This window comes from Neolamprologus brichardi, chromosome 7 (assembly GCF_056152115.1).
Source record: "Neolamprologus brichardi isolate AB-2024 chromosome 7, ASM5615211v1, whole genome shotgun sequence".
In the NCBI taxonomy this organism is placed as follows: domain Eukaryota; kingdom Metazoa; phylum Chordata; class Actinopteri; order Cichliformes; family Cichlidae; genus Neolamprologus; species Neolamprologus brichardi.
In genome coordinates this window covers 23,571,156-23,593,156 of record NC_142110.1, presented here as the reverse complement: position 1 = coordinate 23,593,156, position 22,001 = coordinate 23,571,156, and the positions used below count along the sequence as shown (strand labels likewise).

The 22,001-nt window shown below is 40.1% G+C and overlaps 1 protein-coding gene and 1 non-coding gene across 2 annotated transcripts in view; both read right to left on the bottom strand.

Moving 5' to 3' along the window:
- The window catches only part of eif4g2b (eukaryotic translation initiation factor 4, gamma 2b), a 34,156-nt gene that overhangs the window by 4,217 nt on the left and 7,938 nt on the right, over positions 1–22,001 (bottom strand). The window contains exons 2-15 of the mRNA XM_087844615.1: positions 8,234–8,342; positions 6,426–6,491; positions 4,973–5,098; positions 3,590–3,692; positions 3,327–3,458; positions 2,969–3,035; positions 2,717–2,868; positions 2,482–2,592; positions 1,974–2,156; positions 1,611–1,752; positions 1,356–1,519; positions 1,090–1,203; positions 522–650; positions 214–318 (exon numbers count right to left, since the gene is read on the bottom strand). Of these exons, the coding sequence (XP_087700741.1) occupies positions 214–318; positions 522–650; positions 1,090–1,203; positions 1,356–1,519; positions 1,611–1,752; positions 1,974–2,156; positions 2,482–2,592; positions 2,717–2,868; positions 2,969–3,035; positions 3,327–3,458; positions 3,590–3,692; positions 4,973–5,098; positions 6,426–6,491; positions 8,234–8,342 (1,703 nt within the window). The remainder of the gene's footprint in view (positions 1–213; positions 319–521; positions 651–1,089; positions 1,204–1,355; positions 1,520–1,610; positions 1,753–1,973; positions 2,157–2,481; positions 2,593–2,716; positions 2,869–2,968; positions 3,036–3,326; positions 3,459–3,589; positions 3,693–4,972; positions 5,099–6,425; positions 6,492–8,233; positions 8,343–22,001) is intronic.
- Positions 747–919, bottom strand: LOC118456023 (small nucleolar RNA SNORD97). Its single transcript, XR_004844325.2, has one exon. It is a non-coding gene; the product is annotated as a small nucleolar RNA SNORD97 (small nucleolar RNA).

The window sequence follows — 22,001 nt, the reverse complement described above, 5'->3', positions numbered from 1 at the left end:
CCAATATTTATAAGTGAACTGCTTTGCTGTTATGGTTACAGCAAAGACTTTCAGAAGACAGTGTAGCAAACCTTTTGGAAATCTGACCTGCAGTTTTAATTCAATTGTGAGTATGCTGTGGTAAAGCTTTTTATTCATGAGGATTTTACATGATTGTTAAGTGTTGCTTCAGCCTGGAACATATGCTTATGTGACAGAAACTGTTCTCCCTACCGTCATTTTAAGAAGCTCCTCCTTTGCAGGAGGTGGTTTCTTGTTAGTCTTCTGCGGTTTCTCTTGAATAGGTGGAGGGTTGGTCTTCAGGCCAAGCTGTGGAGGCTGAGGCCAAAAGTCATGTATTTGAGTTCACAGATACAGCTCTCCAACAAAACGACACTTTAATCTGTGATTTAATGTTTGCTGTTTATATGCTAGTTGTACAACAACCAGTTTTGTTGTTGTTGTTGTTTTTCTTGTTTTTTTAAACTCACCAACGGTTCTCTTAGATTAACTCACTGACAAACAAGTAGACACTCTCATACCTGTCCCAGAGGGGGAGTCTGAGTGCGTGGGGGTTGGGCACTGGGAGGCATCATGGTCGGGATCTGGGGCTGGAGCTTGGGCACCTGGTTCTTATTGAGGAGGAATGACTGAGCAGGCCTGAGGCTGATCTGTGGGGCCATGATGCATCATGAACAAAGGAGACAATAGTATTAGTCTTTGTATTTAACAAAAACAACTCAAGTTCCATATCAGCTATAAATAAAATGCCCTCATATCTCATAATCGCAGTCAGCGGACCCTGTTGCCAGTTTGAATAAAAAGAGAAGTGGAGGAGGGACAGAAAAGAGGAGATTAAAGACAGAGACGATAGTAAAAGAAAGACTAGCAGCAGGTTGGATTCCTCAGAATAACGCGTCTTTTTATAATCACTGGGCATCACGACTCAACACAGGACATTTAGAGCAGAATGCAGCCTTTACAGGCTAGTGTAAAACATTTGATGTTTTAACTTTGTTAAATCATTTTTTAGTATGACACAAAAAAACAAAAAAAAAAAAAAAACAGTTTTTGGCAACATTTAACTCAGCCAAGCTAGGAGCTACTTACCTCGTCAGCATTGAGCTGTCCTTTCTTGCTGAATCGTGGAGGCATGTCCTTGGACTGGACCTGCTGCTGGGCCATGTGGTTCTGGTTCTGGTTGAGGAAATGCTGGTTCTGAACCTATAAGTAGTCACACAGGCAAAAAGACTCAAATGATCAAAGACAGTCAAAAGCAGCTAAACAGGTTCTATAATTTGTTTCCCCATTTCCACACAACTTTAACCTGGAGAACCTTAAGACTAAACTAATGTAAACCTTCAAAAGCAGGCTACCTGGTTGGACTTAACAAAAGACTTGGGCCCCATGTCAAACTGTGACTGAGGTGGAGGGGCAATGTGGCCACCGTGGCCATTGAAGAGTGGGTTGGTGCGATGGCGTCCCATAGTAGGCGAGTACCTGTCCTGAATAACCCCCGGGCCAGTTCCAATCCCACTGCCTGAGAGAACAAAGATGTTTTAAGATGGCCTCGTACAACAAAAACAAGAAAGGAAGTGCACAGGCACACATGATACAGGAACAAAACACACCTGGCATCTGTCCAAACATGTCAGCCAAACCCCCAAGAGTCTCCCTGTCCAGTTTCATTCTGCTGGGCATGAAAGGGCTTTCCAGGAAGAAGTCCATCCTCATCCCCTGAGACATGGGTGCTGGGATGAAAACACCCAAATCCTACAACAACATGCATGACAGAATCAGTCAATAACTGTGCCACAGTCCAGAATTCAAATTCAATATTAACAATTGAAAACTCTGAACCAAATTAAACACATTTCAGAGTGGAAACCTTTAACTGTCTGCTTACTTCTCGCATCACATTTATCACAAGGGACTCCTTGCTAATGTACAGAAACGTAAACAGAATGAACTGAACCCTTAAATAATGGACTCGCCTTCACTGCATCTTGACGGATCTGGTTAATTGTCTTTGGTCCGTTGTCGATGAAAGCCTTGCGGGGGACCCAGTTGTTTTCTCGAAGTTCCACTGTATCTTGCAGCAGGAAGCGGATCCTAGCGGGCAACTCCTTGTTGTTCATTAAGGATCGCATACGGCCAAAGTACTGATCCATTAAAGACTGATGACAGAATGGAGAGAGAGAGAGAAAAAGGAAGTGAGCAAAGAGCAGTTTGTAAATAAAGTTTTAGAGCTGATTTTATATCAACACTGGCTGGGTCAATTGCCTTCACGGTTCTGTCTGATGATGGAGTAAAAACAATAAATGCACCTACTTTGCTTGCATTTAACAAACTAATGATTCAACTTGGTGACCTATGAATGTTAGTTACACAGTCATTTTTAATAAATAAATTTAAAAAAAAGTGTTGAATTGAGATGTTGTGTTTATACCTTAAGCCTATACACAGCCTCTCCAAACACCTATAGTTTATGAAAGCTGTCACCTTTGCTTTCTCATGGTCGAGTCTCGGCCCCACTGTTCTCATTATCTGACAGAGGCATTCCAGATCCTCCCCCATATCCTTGAGCTGGACTCTCTTCTTCTTTTCCAGAAGCTTCAGAGCGGAAACAAGGGAGAATTGTCATGTAATATGTAATGGATCTATTTTATGGTTTATCTTGCAAATAAGAACACCAGAATTAAAAGATAAGATTATTAAACACAAAAAAAATCCATACTGTCTTGATGCATTTATGAAGGATAGATTCATGGATGAGGTCGAGTTTGCCAAGTTCCCCGATGAATTTAATGTTGCCAAGCATCTTGATCTTGGCAATGGCACGCTGCTCCTCCTCCTCCGAAGTAAGAGGGTTGTCATGTTTGTCATAGACTGAGGCGAAAAGATTATCAGAGGTAAGCAACAAAAAGGTTATGTAACTAACTACACCACGAGGACCTCTTGGGAGATTCACAAAGACAAACGGACTTACTTTCAACATTTCTGGTGCGGTTCTCAAATTCATCTTGAAGCTTGGAAATCAGCAGTCTTCTGAAGGTCTACAAAAACCAGACAAAACCCAATGTTTGAACAGTTAAAAAAATGAATTCAAGGCATTTCCATAAAGGTTAACAAAAAGTGTTAGGACTTGCTTTTTTAATCTGAATAAATGGGGATTTTAAAAACAATAATCATTAAAAAAAAATTATCCTTTTCAAAAGTAAAGTGTTCCTAATGACTTTAAACTGTGTTGAGCAGGCCTAATAAAACATCAAGGTCACAAACAGAAAAACTTTGCTGTATCACAGACTGAAACGAATATTTTGCAGCAGAACATCAGTGAGACTCACTGTGCTCTGCTTTTGGGGTGTCTGGATATCAGGTGAAGTGCCATCAAAGTTTGGTGCGTCCTCTGCCAAGCGCAGACATAGCTGAGCATAGAGCGAGCTATATTTCGGCTCTTCTAAGGCTTTGTCTACAATCTGAAACGCAGAAACAAAACCAGGGAGGTCATTAAAGCACGTAGTGTATGAATCACTCAGAGCAGCCGGCCAAGTATAGATGCATACATTTCCATTTAGCTCCGTTCCAAAGAATACAGATAAGTGCTTACCAGCAAGATGATTCCTTTAAGGACGAGTTTTGAATCTACGCCCACATTCAGGAGCTCAAGGCATAGCTTGTCAAACTTCTCAGGCGTGAGTTTGTTGAGTATGCTAACAAAAGAAAAGGAAAAAAAAGAAAGAAAGAGAAGTAGCAAGACTAAATATTAGAATCTGAACACTTATTGGATTTTAAGGATTAAATGATTGGATATAATAATTGCCCAAGACCAAAAAGTAGGCATGTGATATTGCCAAGAAGGTTCTGTTTATTTTAAGGGGAAAAACAAAACAAAACACAACAACAAGTAAAAAAATTACATAGAAATCCTGAGCTCAGATCCTGAGCCTTCTGTGGTCAACACTAGCAAGCTTAGATTGCCACAGGAAACACTGTCACCCGATCTTTTGTACTTGTGAACATCTCCTGATACATACAAAACAGAGCTTAAGTGCCTTTAGCAAAACACATGCCATGTAAGTGACTCCAGCCCTACAAAATTCAATACTTTATTTCTAATCAAGTTGGAATAATCTCAATAAGAGGTATAAACACCTTAATGAAAACCAAAATTATCTTCTTTTGGTAAGTCCCTTCATGGATTGCCACAGCAGATCATCAGCCTTCATCTCACCCTATCCCTAGCATCCTCCATCACACCATCCGGCAGCATGTCCTCCTTCACTACACCCACAAATCTTTGTTCAATATATCCACCCACCCTCCTCTGCACATATCCAAACCATCTCAGCCTTGCCTATCCAGCTGTCCCTCTGATGTACTCCTCTCTAATCTTGGCCAAACTGGTCACTTCCAATGGAAACCATAACATCTTCAGCTCTGCCAACTAACTCAGGCTCCTGTCTCTTTTCTTAGTATCGCTGACTCCAAACCATCATAGCAGGTCTTACGTCTTGTAAATCTTCACTTTCACTCTTGCTTCTATGCTTTTGTCACAAATCACACCTGAGAGTCAACTCCACCCTGCCAGCACTCTCTTCCTCACTAGCACATCTCTCTCACTCTCATTCACACGCAGCCCATGGAAACTCCTGCCTCCATCTTACCTATTCATCACCACAGTAAACAATGAGCCGCAAAACAAAATAAATCAATACCAATAATAAATAAATTAATCTTAACTCTTAAGCTGGTATTTAACAGATTCCACAGAGGTCTGCACAAAACAAAAGTATAATTTGGATGAAGATTAAACTTGATTCACAGACAGGTTTACTGTGGCATCCAAACACTGGTCTGTTTAGATGAATTTGTTTAGTTGTTTAGTCTGAGCACAACTGAAATGGGTTAAGTAGCAATTAAAAAAATAAATAAATAAAAAAATCTCTCTCTCAGTCAACCCTTTAAATATGCATCGGGAGTTGAACCTTACCCCCTCACTTTCCTGAAGATTGCATCGTGTCGCTCTTTTTCGTTGCTGGAGTTGACATCTCGTCTAGTGCTTCGTGAAGGAACCCATCTCTGAACGCTTTGCCCTGGGGTTTTCCCCAGGAACTCGCTGTAGAAATACAGAGCAAGAGATTGAGTATACTGGCACAGAATCTCAATTTGTGGTGGGTAAAGAGAAATGCGCAATTGTTCAAGCATAGAGCTTAATACCACACACTCATCACAACAGTGATCCCCGCAGGTCTATCTGACCCCTCAAAAGCATGCAGCAGAGCAGCAATAATTAAAATTAGGTGTTAAATAAAAATAAGTCTTGGTAGCCGGGGATCAGTCTGCCAGGGCCTCCGGCTCGTGGCCGCTGCCCGGCACACAATGCACCCGCCCCCTACGGCACCTCCTGCGGGTGGTGGGCCTGCGGGAGGATGGGCCCATGTCCCCTTTTCAGGCTGTACCCGGCCGGCCCCCATGGACTAAGGCCCGGCCACCAGACGCTCGCCCTCGGGCACCCTCCCCGGGCCTGGCTCCAGGGCGGGGCCCCGGTAACCCTATCCCGGGAAGGGTAAACTGTTCCCTCGATGTTTTCCTCATAATGGTCTTCTGAAACGCTTTTTGTCTGATCCCTCACCCAGGACCAATTTGCCATGGGAAACCCTACCAGGGGGCAAAAGCCCCTGGACAACATAGACCCTGGGATCCCTGGGACATACAAACCCCTCCACCACAATAAGGTGGTGGAGGGGTTCCCCTATTTAAGTGCCTTTAAGGCACTTAAATAGGGGGAATTTGTTTCGTGATATCCCTTATTTTGTGATCACCCTTAGAGATAGGGTGAGAAGTTCAGCCATCCAGGAGAGGCTCAGAGTAGAGCCGCTGCTCCTCCACATCGAAAGGAGCCAGCTGAGGTGGTTCAGGCATCTGACAAGGCTGCCTCCTGGGTGAGGTGTTCCGGGCATGTCCCACCAGGAGGAGGCCCCGGGGCAGACCCAGGATACGCTGTAGAGATTATATATCTCAGCTGGCCTTTGTGTTCCCCCAGATAAGCTAGAAGAGGTGGCTGGAGAGAGGGAGGTTTGGGCTTCTCTGCTTAGACTGCTGCCCCCGCAACCCGGCCCCAGATAAAGCGGAAAAAGAAGATGGATGGATGGATAAAAATAAGCCTCTCACTAAAAGGAGTCAAAAATATTTTTAAATGGTCAACACAAGTGTTAATGCATTGCCAACTTGTTAAATACTTTTTAAAAATCCTTTGTTGTAAAGTGATCTCAGGCCTCTCAGAATGGTAAACACGTTTGGGCAATCTGCAGCTATTATGTTGCATGACATCAGGGTAATCAATATTTTCTAGTGAATCTCTTCCACACAGGGGGAATGAATAGTACCTACTGATTCCTTATTACAACCAATTAGTTTATCACATATTAAGTACACATACAAACCTGTTGCCGACAGTCTTGGGATAGTGCTGAGGTGCACCCCTACCACCTCCTCCCCCCGAAGAAGCACTGCAGAAGTAAACAACACAGTGGAACACTTAAAATTCATGCAGCACTAGTGTGCTTTTTCATTCAACCTTCAGTTGCACTAAAGAACACACTGAGAGCCAGTAACAGTTTGTGTTTGCTGACAAAGAATTGTTATGTTTATGAATTGCATGACAAATGCAATCCATCTGTAAGAAGAAAGGTTAACTCCAAATGTAAAGTCAGCTTGGTAAAAATGCAGTTCTCTGGTATAGCCCTTACTTTTCTGTTGGACTGTTGGATTGAATTCAGTTTCCTTCTACTTAATTTATGTGGATTGCATTCAGAAGTTGCTCAGCAAATTAACCCATTATTGCATTATTATTTTGTTGTTGTTGCTGCCATTTTGACTTAAATTATTTAGGTCTGTTCTTTTCTGAAACATTGGTAGTTCATATTTCCAAAACAGCTTCTACTTAAATAGAACTAAATTAACACCAATAGGATGAAAAGACAATGCTATTGGTGTATCCATCACTGGTGCTTATTGTACATGAGGAGAGACAAAAATATAATGTATAGCTCCACACTCAGGGTAACCCCTGAGTGGGGCAGAATGATCTGGAACTGCAACGTTTAAATGAACAAATATCAGCAAACACAGTATCAGCAAAACTGTCACTGTGCAGTTTTTCTCACTGTCTGTCTGCTAGCTAAAGGTACAGCTACTTTATTTCCCAAGGAGCTAAAAGAAGGAGCAATGAAGCCGCTCAGAGACAAAGAAAGAAGAAGGTTATTTCTAAAGTTAAGGAGTACTTTGTGACATTTGAGAGGGAAATTTTAAAGATTTTGTGTCAAAGTATGACAATTAATTAGGTTTTTTTAATGAACAGATATTTGTCAGATATAAACTCTGAAAGGACAATGTCATGTTACACTATATTTAGCCGGAATTAACTTCAGTTACAATCATTTTGATTCACTCACTGAATTCCACCTTTTTATTGCCTAGGTGCTGGAAATTAGCCGTGACAATCCGTGTTAACATCTGCTTTGCTGTTTAACGCAAGCCAGCTGATCACAGCATGCACACAAAATCTACTAGTGGTCACGACAGACATTAATGTGACATTTCTAAGTCATACCCCCCACTCTCCACCACTACAGATGATCTACAACTGCCAAATCCCAACCGTACTCCTTTCTCTGTTTAGATGTGGAGGCAGCATCCATCTACAATGCAAGCAACAGCAGCTAGGCAGTTTTTATAAAATTCTTTTAGTTTTTACTCTGCTTGGGTTCTACACAACAGATGCTCAATCTTTCATTACCATTAAGTTTGAACAATTGTTTCTATTCGTGTGACTTAAAAATAGTTTTATTATTATCATTATATTAACACATGAGGTTCAGCTTCCTTTGCAAAAACAAACAAATTTATTCATACAAAAGACCTTACTTTTCCCGTTACCTCAGTCAAGTATCTGTACCTCTACTCAAGTGAGGAATGACTGTAACTTTGGCTACCTCTGCCTGCAGATGTGCTGCCTTTACCAACATCCAACCAATAGGACAGAAACCCTTTCAAGGATCAGTCTGTATACCCAACCCCCTTTTTCAAAAGGTCTCACAAAGAATTGCCTGACAGCCATTTTGAGCCTTCCCACATCCTGCTTTGTTCTATAGGCCGGAAGTTCCTGCTCAAAATGCTAGCAGGGGGCTAACTATGGAGAGAAAAAGAAAATTCCATGTTGGCATTTCCTGTACAGGCCATGACTTATTACCTGAAACGAGAAGCACCCCCTTCTGCAATCACACTCTCCACTTTGGCGGCTTGACAATGAAGAATACTCAAAAGAATAAGAAGAATAGGAAGGGATGGGGAAAACGGTGCTGAGGAAGAGAGAAGGGAATGCAATTAGCCACTATAGGGGCTCTGGGAAAACAAGACAGGCACAGACTACACGATTAGAGAAACGTTAAACAGGACGCAATTAGGTTAAAAAAAAAACAAAAAAAAAAACCCCAAAGACATTTACACGACTGATAAACAATTCCGTGACTAGGTCTTCCGAGGCCCAGCCACTCACAGAAAAAGAATAAATAAAAATAAATAACATAAACCTGCCTCTTTACTTAAGCAAGTTATACACGAACCCACTACAGATGTGTTTGCTGAACACTGATTAACTGGCATGACAAAACGATATTAAATGTCAAAATGTAGACATTTGTGCAGGTCTTTGCTTGGCTACAACAAAGCAAAGGTGCGTCAGCTAACTGGCTAACCTAATTAGCTAGCCTGGTGAGTCTCTAAAGCCATAGACTACGTCACGACATTGCTAAGATTTTTAGAATTTTTTCATAAACTGTGTTTGAACATTATAGTTTTCTACAATTTACCAAGTGTTAAATCAGAAGCGTGACGCTACGTGGAAATAGATGCTTGGGGTTACACTGGCTCTCCACAGTTGGTGCTTTCTGTTGCTTTGCTGCTATAGATCGGAAAGAGGACCAGTCTGCATACCCAGCGCTGCACCGTTGTTGCAGTGAAACAGGGCAGGGCAAGCATGGCTGGCTAACGTTTACAGCCGACTCTTCGTGTCGCCATCCCATCCCTTGCTGGGATTACTTATATAGATTTCATACGAGTGTTGAAGCGAACTTGGCTGAATCTGTGTGGTGGGACTCGTGAATTTAATCATTTAGCGGACCCATTAACACGTTTGTGTACTTTTAAGTTTTAGTCGGAGTAGCTAAAGGACGACGCCATTTATTTAAATTAGCCGAGACATCTGCAAGCTAGGCTATCCACCGGCTCTTAAGCTAATATGCTATAGTTAGCTTAAGCAAGCTGTTGGTAGACGTTTCAATTTTAGCTTACTAGCTAGCAGAAGCCATTTTGGATAAACCAGTGCGGTCGTGTAAAGGAAAGAAATGTCTTACCTTCACCAAAGCAACTTCAGTTTTGTATTGTTGTATGACTACCAAAGAAGAAATGAGAAGATTTATAAATAAAGAGGGTTTTGTGTTGGGTATTAGGATAGCTAATAGCAGAGAGATGGCCGCACAAACACACACACAAACCCCTTACTGGCCGCTTTGTTTGCATTAGCTAGCTGGTAGAGAGCCCAAAAGCTAGTAGCCTTATGGGGGCAGAAATGTCACCAATTTGCATCACCACGCATCTTGTTGCCATGTCAATTCTGTCCAATCACACCAAAGATATGTTTTTAAGGCGTTTCTACTATCCAATGAGAGCACCGCCTTATTTATTTGATTGACACACAATTCAACCTATAGCGTACAGGAACAATTTGATCTGTTTAAAAGAAAATCAACTAATCACTATATTTTTTTCAGTAATTTACAAAACTGACGAATTTTTAAAGTAAAGATTAAAAAACAAATGTACAAAACGGATTTGATTATATTTGAGTTTAAGTTCTGAGAAAATAATTCTTACTATTGACCACTGGCTATTTCTTAATAACTTTATTTTGCTTTTCTGTTCTTTTTTGTAAATGTAAATGTTTTCCCTCAGTATATATTTTAGTTGGTCATGTTGTTCAGAAAAATTACACTTCACATTTATATGGACTTCACACTCTTACCCTTTTGACTCACCAATCAAATGAAAGTATATTTTTTTATTAGTCTTCTGTTACTAATGGCTTAAAGTCCGCTGACAGTCTTTGAAAAGTTTCATTCATTTTCATTCTTATTGTTACATCCCCTGGCTAGTCTAGGGGGTTTGAAGGGACAAACATAAAGGTGGATAGTGAAGGAGGAGCCAAGATGGTAGTTTAAAAAAAAGTTTATTTAATGCTAGTGATGGAATTGGGTTCAGACTCAGGTATAACTTCAGGGAGAGCCAAGGCCAACATAACAAACAAAACATCCCTGATGTGAAAATAAAAGAAACTTACCTAACTCCAAAGAAAACCAAATATACAACCTATAACCATAACAACACATAAACAGGAGAAAACAGGGTGTCAAAACAAAAGGCAGCTCTCCCCTACAAGCAATCTGAACATGAAAACAAAAAAATGCACATACAAGTCACAAAGGCACAATGGCAACCAAAATGTCCAGAGGGCACAGCTCCACAGCTCCACAGGCCTTAAGTATTCTGATTAACAATTATCTGGACTCTGAGCAGCATCCAATCAGGACAGAGGAGGTGGAGCCTAGACAAAACATAAGGAGTTAGTTGAGAGAAGAAAACCAACATCCTCCGGTGGGATGTAACACTTATATATAGGTTAATCTCCAGGAGTTAATCATGTATAAAAAGAAAGAAGTGTCTCATGCAAACCTTTATAGCGAGTTTGGATTCTATTTTCATCTTGTTACTTCAAGTTAGATGAGTGCTTCAGTCACCATGAGACTTTAACCCATGGCCTTTTATTTAAGAGCTCATTTGCCCTGCTACTTTTGTATCTGCTGAATAAAATCCGCTAGGAAGTGGTCAGTGGATTTTATTCAGTCCAGTGCCAAACAGTTATGTCACTTAATTCACAACTGCCAAGTTTGGAGCTGTATAGGCCCAGGCCAAGGGCAAACCACTCACACTTATAAGTTAGCTGAAAAGGGGTCTTGACCTCCTCTTCTCCATGCAGCCAGGAAAGTAATTGGGAACCTCCATCACCCCAGACCCCCCCCCCCCCTCCAATACTTGCAGTTAATCAAACTCCCACCTCTTCACCTTTAGCAGCACTGTTGCTAGGAAAACAACATCCAGAAAAGGACAGAAAACAGGAAATAAAATGGGCTTCCAAGAGTCAGTATCTATTCCTTAAAATGAAAATAATTTTAGTTTATGTTTTGTTTATGTAACCAGTAGGCTTCATGCAACTGTAATGGCAATTTTTATCAGTGAAACCAACTTACGAGGTTGGGCTTAAATGTAAACTGTGTCTCGTTAACTGAAAACCACAAATCCTTAGCAGTCTAATTTTGCCCCATTAGATCAGGATTAATAATGCACACACAACTGCAAATGCCACGGATGAATACTCGTGTGAATCCCCCTCTCTGGTTTAGTAGCATCTGGTTAAAAGAAACGCTGTAAGAAAGGTGACTTTGGATGTTGGACATGGTATTATAATAATATCTGTAACATAGCATGAATAACATCATCAAAATCAAACAAAACATGCAGCTTCGAATATTTCAGCCACCTGCTGGTATTTAAGTAAAGCATACAAGGATGACAAAGAAGAAGCAGCTGCTGTTAAATTGTAGAAACTTTTTATTTGGCATTTTTTAAGTGTTATGCTAAACATATGTAAAATACAATTATTTCAGTGTTTTTAGCATGAATACAAAAAACATTTGCTAATATTTGACATTTCAGCTGAAGTTGTTTTAGGAAAATAAAATAGTGTTGACTATTACACACCCTCTATTTGTTTTGTTTTTTCATTTTTGAAACATGCTGGGAGATTTTCACTTTATTTTGTAATATTACAGGGTATGCATTGTTTATATTAGGACATTACAATCTTATCCTTTTGACTCAACAGACAAATTAATTAAAGTAATTTTTTCATTAGTCTTTACTTGGCTTTGAATGTGGTATTACTATCTTCTTAAAGACCTCCTTTCTTTTAGGGAAAAAGGCCCGAATGAACACAAAAACTGTTTGTTTGGAGGATATAGAAAGCCCATTGCAGAAAATACCAGAGCATTTATTACATATTAATTAAAAGGCCATTCCAAGAGTGTGCTACTTAATTACTTGCTGAAGAAAGTAATCCATTAACAGTGTTGGGGAGTAACGGAATACATGTACCGCCGTTACGTATATAAAATACAAAATATGAGTAACTGTATTCCGTTACAGTTACCGTTTAAAAGGGTGGTCTTTAGAATACAGTTACTTTGTTGAAATAAATGGATTACACGGCGGTATTTTCCTGTTTCATATTGTCGCGGGTCAGGACTGTTTGTGTTTTGTTTGACAGCTACGTTCTGTTGTTCCAGGCTGCAGCGTTACGGTTGCCATGGTTACAGGGCGACGCTCTCTGTGTGTTTCCTGGGTGAGAGAGCTCGTTTTTGTTGTTGTTGTTGTGCTAAGCTATGCCAAGCAGTTTGGTTAGCGGCGGTGTGTTTCTGTTGGAAAATAAATGGCTGTGATTTAATATGAATGCAATGGGGAGTGTTACAGGCATGGCGCTAAAGAATGTAGCCTCATGGGCAGTGTAGTCCGCGCTGCAGGGAGAATGAACTGCCATACCCGTTATGTGTCTGTGAGCGACGGAGGGAGAAAAAGGAGAAAAGTACGAGTTGTCATCGAGCAGAAACGGGAGCTGCAAGCATGTAAATATAATAATAACCACTGCAGCCAAAAGCCCAGTTGTAAGTAAGCTATTAAGACTCGACTGTACACTGTGTTCGTGTTTTCCTCCGAAACAATAAGTTCTATTGGAGCAGCCTTTCAATGCCTCTCTCTGTCTCTCACCTCTCTTGCAATCAAAGTTGACCCAGACAACAAAGTAAAGCTATTTTTCGGCTACGAGCCCAACATGAACCTGACGTATTACCCAGAGGTCCCTTTACTACGGTTCGGAGCCGCGGACCTTTAATAATAGTAATAAATCACACAGCAATAGTACATTCATGTAGTTGTAAACAGCATGATAATATATTAAGTAATCCAAAGTATTCAGAATACGTTACTCTCATTGAGTAATGTACTAAGGATTACACAGAGACCTAAACCATAAGAAAGAACTCTAACAAAGAAACCAAAGACTAGAAAAGATCAATAATATAATAAACTCAAAAACCTTGGGTCAACGACCCAGGCATCCTAACAATTACTTTTCCGTTTCTCTATAACATGACCTGAAATCCATTGTCACATAATTACCAGTTAACATTATAAACCTTAGGCTATAGTTTCACACACACCGACACACCCCAACAAACACAACAATGTCGACGAAACGCTTTGTACCGTCAAAGGCAACCGCGGGTACCTTTGATTTCATTCTATAATACTGGACTTATTTTTCTATGAAGGTTTGAACTTTGAGAGTGTTTAAACAAGAGAGAAAAGTGGGAAAATGTTCGTGCCTGTCTGAGAAAGCTGTATAAAGTGTGTAGTGAGGGGTTTTACAGCTTTAAAATATCTATAATAATTGTAAAAAAAAAAAAAAAAAGTTGGCTACTTTGCAGATTTCACCTATCGCGGGTTATTTTTGGAAGCTAACTCCCGCAATAAACGAGGGACCACTGTAATAGCAAAAATACAAGTGTATGAATGCTTCCCAGGACTAAAATCTTCTGATGCTGAAAGACATCTTTTAAAATTAAACCTCCCACACTAAACAAAGAAAGGGAGAAAGGCACAAAATGATGACTTAATACTGCTGCATGTGTATACCAAAAAGGATGATGTTGCATTGGTGTTTATGAGAAACAATACCTGGAAATGAATAAAAATAGTTAAACAAAACTAAATTCGCCCAGAAACATGCTAAGAGGAAAGTGGAAGAAAGGGATGCTGTGTGACACAAATGGGAATTGCATTTTGATGCAGGTTTTTCAGATTCCCACTAGAGGGCAGAATGAGCTCTTTATTTGAAATTGAAAAGCCTTTGAAGTGTTCACTGACTTCTGCTGTCTGCTGTTCAGTTCTCCATTAGGTTGCACTCTCACCCAGGATCCTTCCTGAAACTTATTACCTTCCCCTCTCAGACCCACTGACTTCAACCCCTGCAGACAAAATAGAGCACCTATATTCTTGACCATTGACAAGACTATCATCTAGTTCTTTCCAGCCTCTTTCTCAATTCTCTCTCAATTATTATCCCATGCTTCCTTGAGGAAAACTTTCATCTTGCAGGTGTGCATGAACCCATCTTACTGCTAAAGATCTCTGACCCAGTTAGTTATCCTTATATAATAATAGTCCACAGGCCCTCATTTAAACCACCAGCTGAATCTTATGCCAGCCTCACCCCCGTTTGTGTTGTTAAAGTACAAAGTGATTACAGATTTAATTAGCTCAGGACCTTGCTCCCATATCTGTACTGATATTTGTGCAGAGTTTAGAGATAAAAGTCTCAGCTGTGCAGCAATAAGTTGCAAAAGGAAAGTAGCAACGTTTCTGCTCTGCTTATCTGAGACCAAATCCCTGCTGTAAGGTGGTAAAAATCACTTCCCACCCTCAATCAAAACACAAAAAACATCACTTTAAATAATTTCCTAATCTGTTTATCAGTTTTCAGTTTTAAAACAAAGCAGGCAACATCTGCCAAGGAGATTTCGCGTAAAACAGTCAGCATGTAGAGCTGTACTTTACTGACACATCTCCTAAATGTATTTGAGTGGGCTTCCAAAATCTCTGTTCTCTTCGCCCACACTAAAAACAAGTCAGTTTTCAGATTCATCTCCTCTAGAGGCAATTTTTTAAAAAGCTGGGCTTTTTGAGTGGTGAAATGGCTTGATATTCCAACCAGTTATTGGCAGCACAAGGATGTCTGAAAAGAGGCCCTTTACAGAAATCATAAGCATAAAGTTACCATGGACACAAGGTCAAAAGGGAGGGAAACAAAGACGAACTATGAAATCAAAAGTCTCAACTTAAGGGTTGTGATAAATACTACAACCTTCCACCCTTTCAGTCATGTTCTATAGGTAGATAGTTAAACATTACGCACAGACATGTCAGCAGTCATTCATCTTTTTACAATGTCATTTTTAAATAATTTGATCATATAAAAGTTTATGTTGTCATATATAAAATATATGGCCAAAGAAGTAAAAGAATCACATCCAGTAAAATAAGATGAATGGGGTTATCTCTTCATTCCAAAATTCATTATAGGGCTGTTTTTTTAGGCATCGAACTTTGTTTTTATTTGCATTACTCTCCAAAGAAATTCAAAAAGAGCTTTTTTAAAGAACCAAGTGCTGACAAAGGTCTGTGAGGACGGCTGGGGTTTAAAAAAAAGAACCCCCGTGACCTTTTCAAAAGACGCATTTATTGCTAAATGACAGCCACAGTATTATTTATTTCTTTTACTTTGCTTGAATTTAGTTTGACTTAACATGCCTATTTGTACTTCAAAAGACAAATAGGGTCAAGGAAGGTCTAAATGTGTAAGACAGAAAGAAATAACGCATAACATGCAGAAAAATATTGTTATGATTTTGTAACTTTCCAAAAGCCCTTTAAACTATGGTAATTATCTAACAGGGAGCTGCCAATAACTCTGGATCACAGCAGTGTAATTATCTTCTTCTATGGACAGACAAGGTCGTGCTTTGCACCTCTCCACACCAGCTATTTATATCAGCTTCACCTTTCACCTGCTCCTGTGTGTATTCATCCCTGACCTGAGAACATTCATTAAAATATGAATGAAACACTCCTTCGGTCTTCCCTTGAGACGTGTACGACCTTTCTTGCACATCTCAGAACTTCTATTTGTCCAGGGAAGGGTTTTTTCAGCATGCTGTTTTTCAGCTCCACAAGCTCTGTGTTTATACAATATTCATAACTGAGAGAGATACCCAGAACCGGGAAGGTCTTTTACTGCCAATGAGTACCAAGAGTAGTGTGAAAACTTTTTTTCCATGCAGACTTATTAAAATCAGATGTTAAAAATTATTCCTGTTGTTTTGTGGAGCAGCTGTCTAATTGCTGACCTGTCACACTCAAAATAATTATTGGCAGCAGCTAATCAGCTGGTTAATACCTGAAAATGACAAGGTAACATTGGCCTCTCTTGTGCAATGACATTAAATCATCATTCAAGGATAAAACCATCATTGCAGAAGATGATTCACCAATTATCAATAGTGACCTTAATAAACATCAGTGTACTATGATAAATGCATAAAAAATATACTTTGAGGAATACGAGTCTCACTATCTTTAACTGGCCAAACAGCTTCATACCACATAACAGAGACCTGTTGAAGGCTAAGTAAAGCTAAGTGAAGAAGTCCTCGAAAACACTGACAATTACAAATGAATAACATCTAATAACAGAAGTTCTGAAGACGTCTCTAGAAATTTCTGCTCCACCAAACACGTGACAGTTTTCCAGGCTGAGGAATATGCACTTCACAAATTCTACAAAGGTTTTTAAATGTTTGTCAGGACACAGTGTGGCACTGGCGAGCTGACTTTCCCCCCCTTTTTTATTCTTCAGTTACACAAACATTCACTTTTTCCAATGCTACTGATATTTTGCAGAGTAGGAGTATGAATATGTTGTCATTCTTATGCTGCTAGCGTTTTGCTCAAAGCGCTGCTGTGCTTAAATACAGCCTTGCAGCACCTTACAGCATGACTGTAGGCCCTTTCATTCCTTTTGCAGCTTTGCTGATTGACATTTTAATAGTCAGGTTTAGTATTCAGCCAGGCAACTTTCCACTCACAAGTCACTGTCACCTACATTTTCTCTTCTCCGAGGTAAATTATGCTGAGAAGTGTCTGATGTATTGTGCTCGACGCCTTTTTCAGTGTGGGTTCAGTGTAAGAGTGGGAACAGGGCGTGGACACAAACTTGAAAACAATGGACTGAGTGCAACCTTTTAATATCTCCCCCTTGTCCCCTGGAGAGTTTTATAAAAAGTCTCCCATTTCCAGACTGTCTGCCGGGGTGCTGATAAACTGTGGTACATGTGACCCTCTTAACATGTGAATCAATAATGCACTGTGATATCTTCTTTTTAATCTCCCCAGTCAATTACATTGTACCTGACAGGCTAATCTAAAAGAACACATTACTGTTTGAGTGGCCTTTGGCAAAAGGGTATCGCTTGCCACATAAGAAAGGGGTTTCTGGCTGCTTGTATGAATTGGAGTACAGACAGCAAAATGAGCATAAATCAAATTGGAGAGATGTGGTAGAAATAATTCACTCTTCATATGAAAATCAATATAAGCCTATGTTTGCAAACCCCCACTCAATTTCTGCTCTGTCACAAGATGGTGATCTGTTGAGCTGACTCTTTCAAAAACTTTTCTAAGTGGAGCAATTGATCACTCGTCAGCTATTTGTCAGTCCAGAATGACACAGAGCACAATCCAAGGATGAGTGTGAGAAGATTACTTCACCATAAATACACCTAACAGTATAGAGTGGATGAGTTTTCTCTGTGTGAATCTATACTAGTCTTTATGTAGAAAAAAAATACAAATTTCTTTCATACAAAAGAAAGAAAATGTTATTTGTTTTTGTGTGTCTCCATCTTGGGAATACAGGATTAAAATATTAGCGCTTCCTATTCATACTCTTCCCTCTGGTTCAAAAACAAAAATCAATATGAGCTCCATTATGTAAAAAATGTTCAAAGAAACCTGGTCCCAAGGGTCAGGTCGCTCACTCTGAGTATTCCAGTGCATTTCAACTTGAGGATGTACACCCCACTGAACCAAAGATTACCTTTAGACTGAAGTTTTCCAAAAGATCACTTCAAAGTAAAGCCTTTCTGTTTTTGAATAATACATTTTTATGTGAAGTATTCACGATGCCTATGTGGTTTGTGTATAAATACTAATGGCACTGTAACAGTAGATACTATAGGACTAAAGTGCTCAAGCCTCTTGATGCTGGTTGTACTGATGTCAAAATTATGATCTTATCTTAAAACAAAGAATCCAAAGCGTCCGAGCAAATCAGCTAAAGCTGCCAAGGTAAAGCTTTGAGATTGAGTGCCATGCAACCACGGGAGGCTTTTGCCTTAAGTGAACAGAATGAAGATTTGTGTTCTTTCATGCCACGTCTTTACTCCCTGCCAAAATTAAAATATGAATACAATGTGAGTAAAATGCAATTTCTTTCATCTCTGGACTTGGGCTGAAAAAGAAGAAAAGTAGCAGCACAAAATGCCACTCAAACACACAATTACTCCAGACCTCTGTGGTAATTCTGCGCGATTCCAATTACTACGCCCTGTCATTTGTGCCATTCACACTTTAATGGGCAGCCTAACATAAGAGAGCTAAAGTATCCAAAAATAATTTCTTGCTATGAAAATGGAGGAGACCACTGAGCTAGAAAGTGGTCTTGCTGCTAATTAAAAAGCCACCGTCTGCGCCAGTCGGCTTGCTCATTAATGCCTTCAGTCCTCCCTGGCTCGAGGAAAAACTGTGTTCCTTTAATGACCAGGCATCAAGATGAGGGACAGTCAGAGGTTACAACTAAGAAAAAGCAAGGCGGCTTTTTGGAGGATGACATCTAAACCCAAATTAAGTTAATTTGAGGTTCTGCAGTGAGCCTGTCAAATCCTCACAGCATCAGAACTCCAGCACACATAAGACTAATAGGCAGGACAGCTCTGTGGATGAAACACTGTGAGGTGCAGCGTTAGTGTCACATTCTATCTGTGCCTCAGCCCTTCTCATGCCCTTCCCTGACACTGAACATGAATGACATTTTCAGGAAGGAAATTAGAGTTTATTTGTGTGAGGTGTATCTCCGTACATTTTCTCAGGGTTTCTGGTAATGCTTTAAATGATAAATAGTTGCTGTTGTGGGTTGCATGTTGTTATCTGTGCTACTGCACAATATTCTCATTAGGGAAATAAATTGACTTGCTGAATTTTCGTTGGACAATTGCCGTAGCACAATGATGAGGCATAAGCGCCAGACATCAACATCCTCCTTCTTTGATTTATATTCAAATGAGCTGTACACAAGGAATTGAATTTCATGTCATTTCCCAAAGGCTTTTTAATATTCCAACTCACAAATTAGAGGTGATTCTTCATTTTGCATTGCCATTTAAAAAAAAAAAGGTGTCCACAGTGGAGCACAAACACAAATTAATGTTAATTCCACCCTCTGCGTAGAATCCCTGCCTTTTCTTTTATGTTTGTGATTTCCTGAAATAATTAATTATCACTTGGCTATTTTCACATTTATACTTTAAAGTCTTTTTTTTTTCCTGCCAGTGAAAAGATCACAGAATTGAAATGAAAACAGTTTGACTGTAGTTTAATATGCTGACATAAATTGTCTTTCTGCAAGGTCTAAATGTTAGCTATGACATTAGATATGCATTATGCTGTATATCATGTCATCAGTTATGATTGTCTGAATTAAAACAAGTGTAGATGCAAACTTGAAAACTACAGGGCACCTTTTTGAGCAGAGAGATTCCACAGCTGCTCTGGTCTGGTGTAAGAAATACATTTGATAATATCATTGAACTTCCAGGAAATCCCTTGAGAGCTCAAGGAAGGTCTCAAAACCCAGTACCCAGGTAACTAATATTTTCTGCAGTTATCCAGTAACCTGACCACCATAAGCCGAAAAAGCACATTAGACCCTACAATCATACAGGGAAAATTCCAACAATCCACAACCCCCTGTGAGGAAGCACTGTGCGACAGTGGGGAGGAAAAACTCCCTTTAAACAGAAAGAAACCTGCAGATCAGCGAGGGACAGCCATCTGCCTCAACCGGTTGGCGGTGCGAGGACAGAGACAGGACAAAAGACACATGTTGGTAGAGAGCCAGAGAATGACGACTACTGATTAAATGCAGTGAGTTAAAAAAAAAAGGTGAGCGAGGTAAAAACACTCAGTGCATCAATGGAAGCCCCCAGCTGCCTACGCCGTGTACGTAAGCAAGAATTCTACTAAAAAGGGTCTGTCTCCCAAATGCAAACTGGGAGCTAGTTCCATTGACAGTAAAGTGCTCTACCTAATACCTCTATTGGGGTATTATGGAACTATGAGGTCTTTAGGATAAGATTGAGGATGATCAGTCAATTTTTATTCCTAATCTGATGATTAGTTTATTTTTTAAAAACAATTTTTATTTATTTATGCACAGTAATGAACTATATCTTGCTGAATGTTTCAAAGATATTACATATAGAAACTGGATGTCAATAAATATTCACCTTTAGCCTAAAGGTGGATGCTCCTGGAGGGTGACAAACAGCAGGCACCAAGGCATGCCTGTGTTTAGGAACAGCCAACATGATAAATGCAGTGAGCCTATACAAATGACTTCTGGCTTTCATCAGTCAAGCAACATTCGAGGATGCTTTTGTCATGATGCTGCTGCAATTTAAGGAGCAGACTCGGCCAATAAAACATTTATCTACCAACCGAATGGAATGAATGACAGACATGTGAGCAACTGGGCAGGAACTAGTTCAGTCAGGAGGAAGACGGTCTGCAGAGGGAGACTGGTTATTGGTGAGGGGGACAAGTTAGCAACTCCAGCAGAAAACGAAGTTAAGAAGCTCTGAGGTCTTACTTGTTAGCATTGCAAGCTGAAGCTAAGAAAAGGTAACCGGTGGCTGGGATCTAGAGAAGATGAAAGCAGTTCAGTGAGATTGGGCAGGCAGGCCATTAACAGGTATGTCCTTGTTTCCACAGTGACTGACTGTGATCTTCAGACTCCACAAAGGAACACAAGTGAGATCTCCAGGGAACTGACACCAAACCGGGAACTAGAACACAGATAAAGAAAGAGGATTACTAAGCAAAAAGCACAAAAACAAGAACTAAACTTGTTGAACCAATTTTGAACTGTAATGGAAGCAAAGATTAACAGCCACAGTTGGTTGTTAAAAACTACGTCTTAATGAGGTTATATGCTGCAGGTGGATGAGTGCAAAGGGCAGCCCTGCCCATAGGCGGAGACACAGGTATGCACACCTCTCCACCTGAGAGAACAGAAGAGAGTAATCAGAGAAAAACCCAGAGCCTGCCCAGACACTGGCTGTGTCCCAATTTAGGGTCTGCACGCTTGAAGTACGCGCACTACGCGTACTACGTACGGCGCGTACTATAAGTACGAGAAGTGCGGAAGTGAGAGGTTTGTGAAATGGGACGGTCTAGCCCTTTGTTGCGCTGTTCAGGTTGCCTAGCAACCATGATACTAACCGCGAGAAACGTTATATACAGCATTGTTTGACAGAAATGAAGAAGAAAAATGTTTTGTCATGACATCATTTTGATTAGTCGAGTATCTGAGGCTGAGGCCACGGGACTATATATATATATATATATATATATATATATATATATATATAGATATATATATATATATATATATATATATATAGATATATAGATAGATATAGATATATAGATATATTATATATATTAAAGCCAAGTTAACGCTGTAAGTACAAACATCACTAATGTCACACAACTTTGCCAACATGTGGCCAACAGCAATGTTTTAATTTTCTTCGTTATTAAACATTCGCACATAATTGAGTGACGTCATGTTCAGTACTTACTTTTGACAGTTCACTCTTGGCCGCTCCCTTCTGCCGTATTTTGCGCCAAAATTATCCACACCCACTGCCGCGCTATGAATTGTGGGATATATGGGACCACGAAGCGTGCACCGGACCACGCTTGATATTTGGGGAAATCGACGGCGCATTTGGAGTATGCATTTGAAGTACACTTCGAATTGGGACAGCCGTCGTCGCGTGGCGGTGACGTAATCGCACTTGAAATGCGTACTTCAAGCGTGCAGACCCTGAATTGGGACACAGCAACTGACAAGTTCTTGATTTCTTCTTCATTAGCGATAAATAGGCCACAAC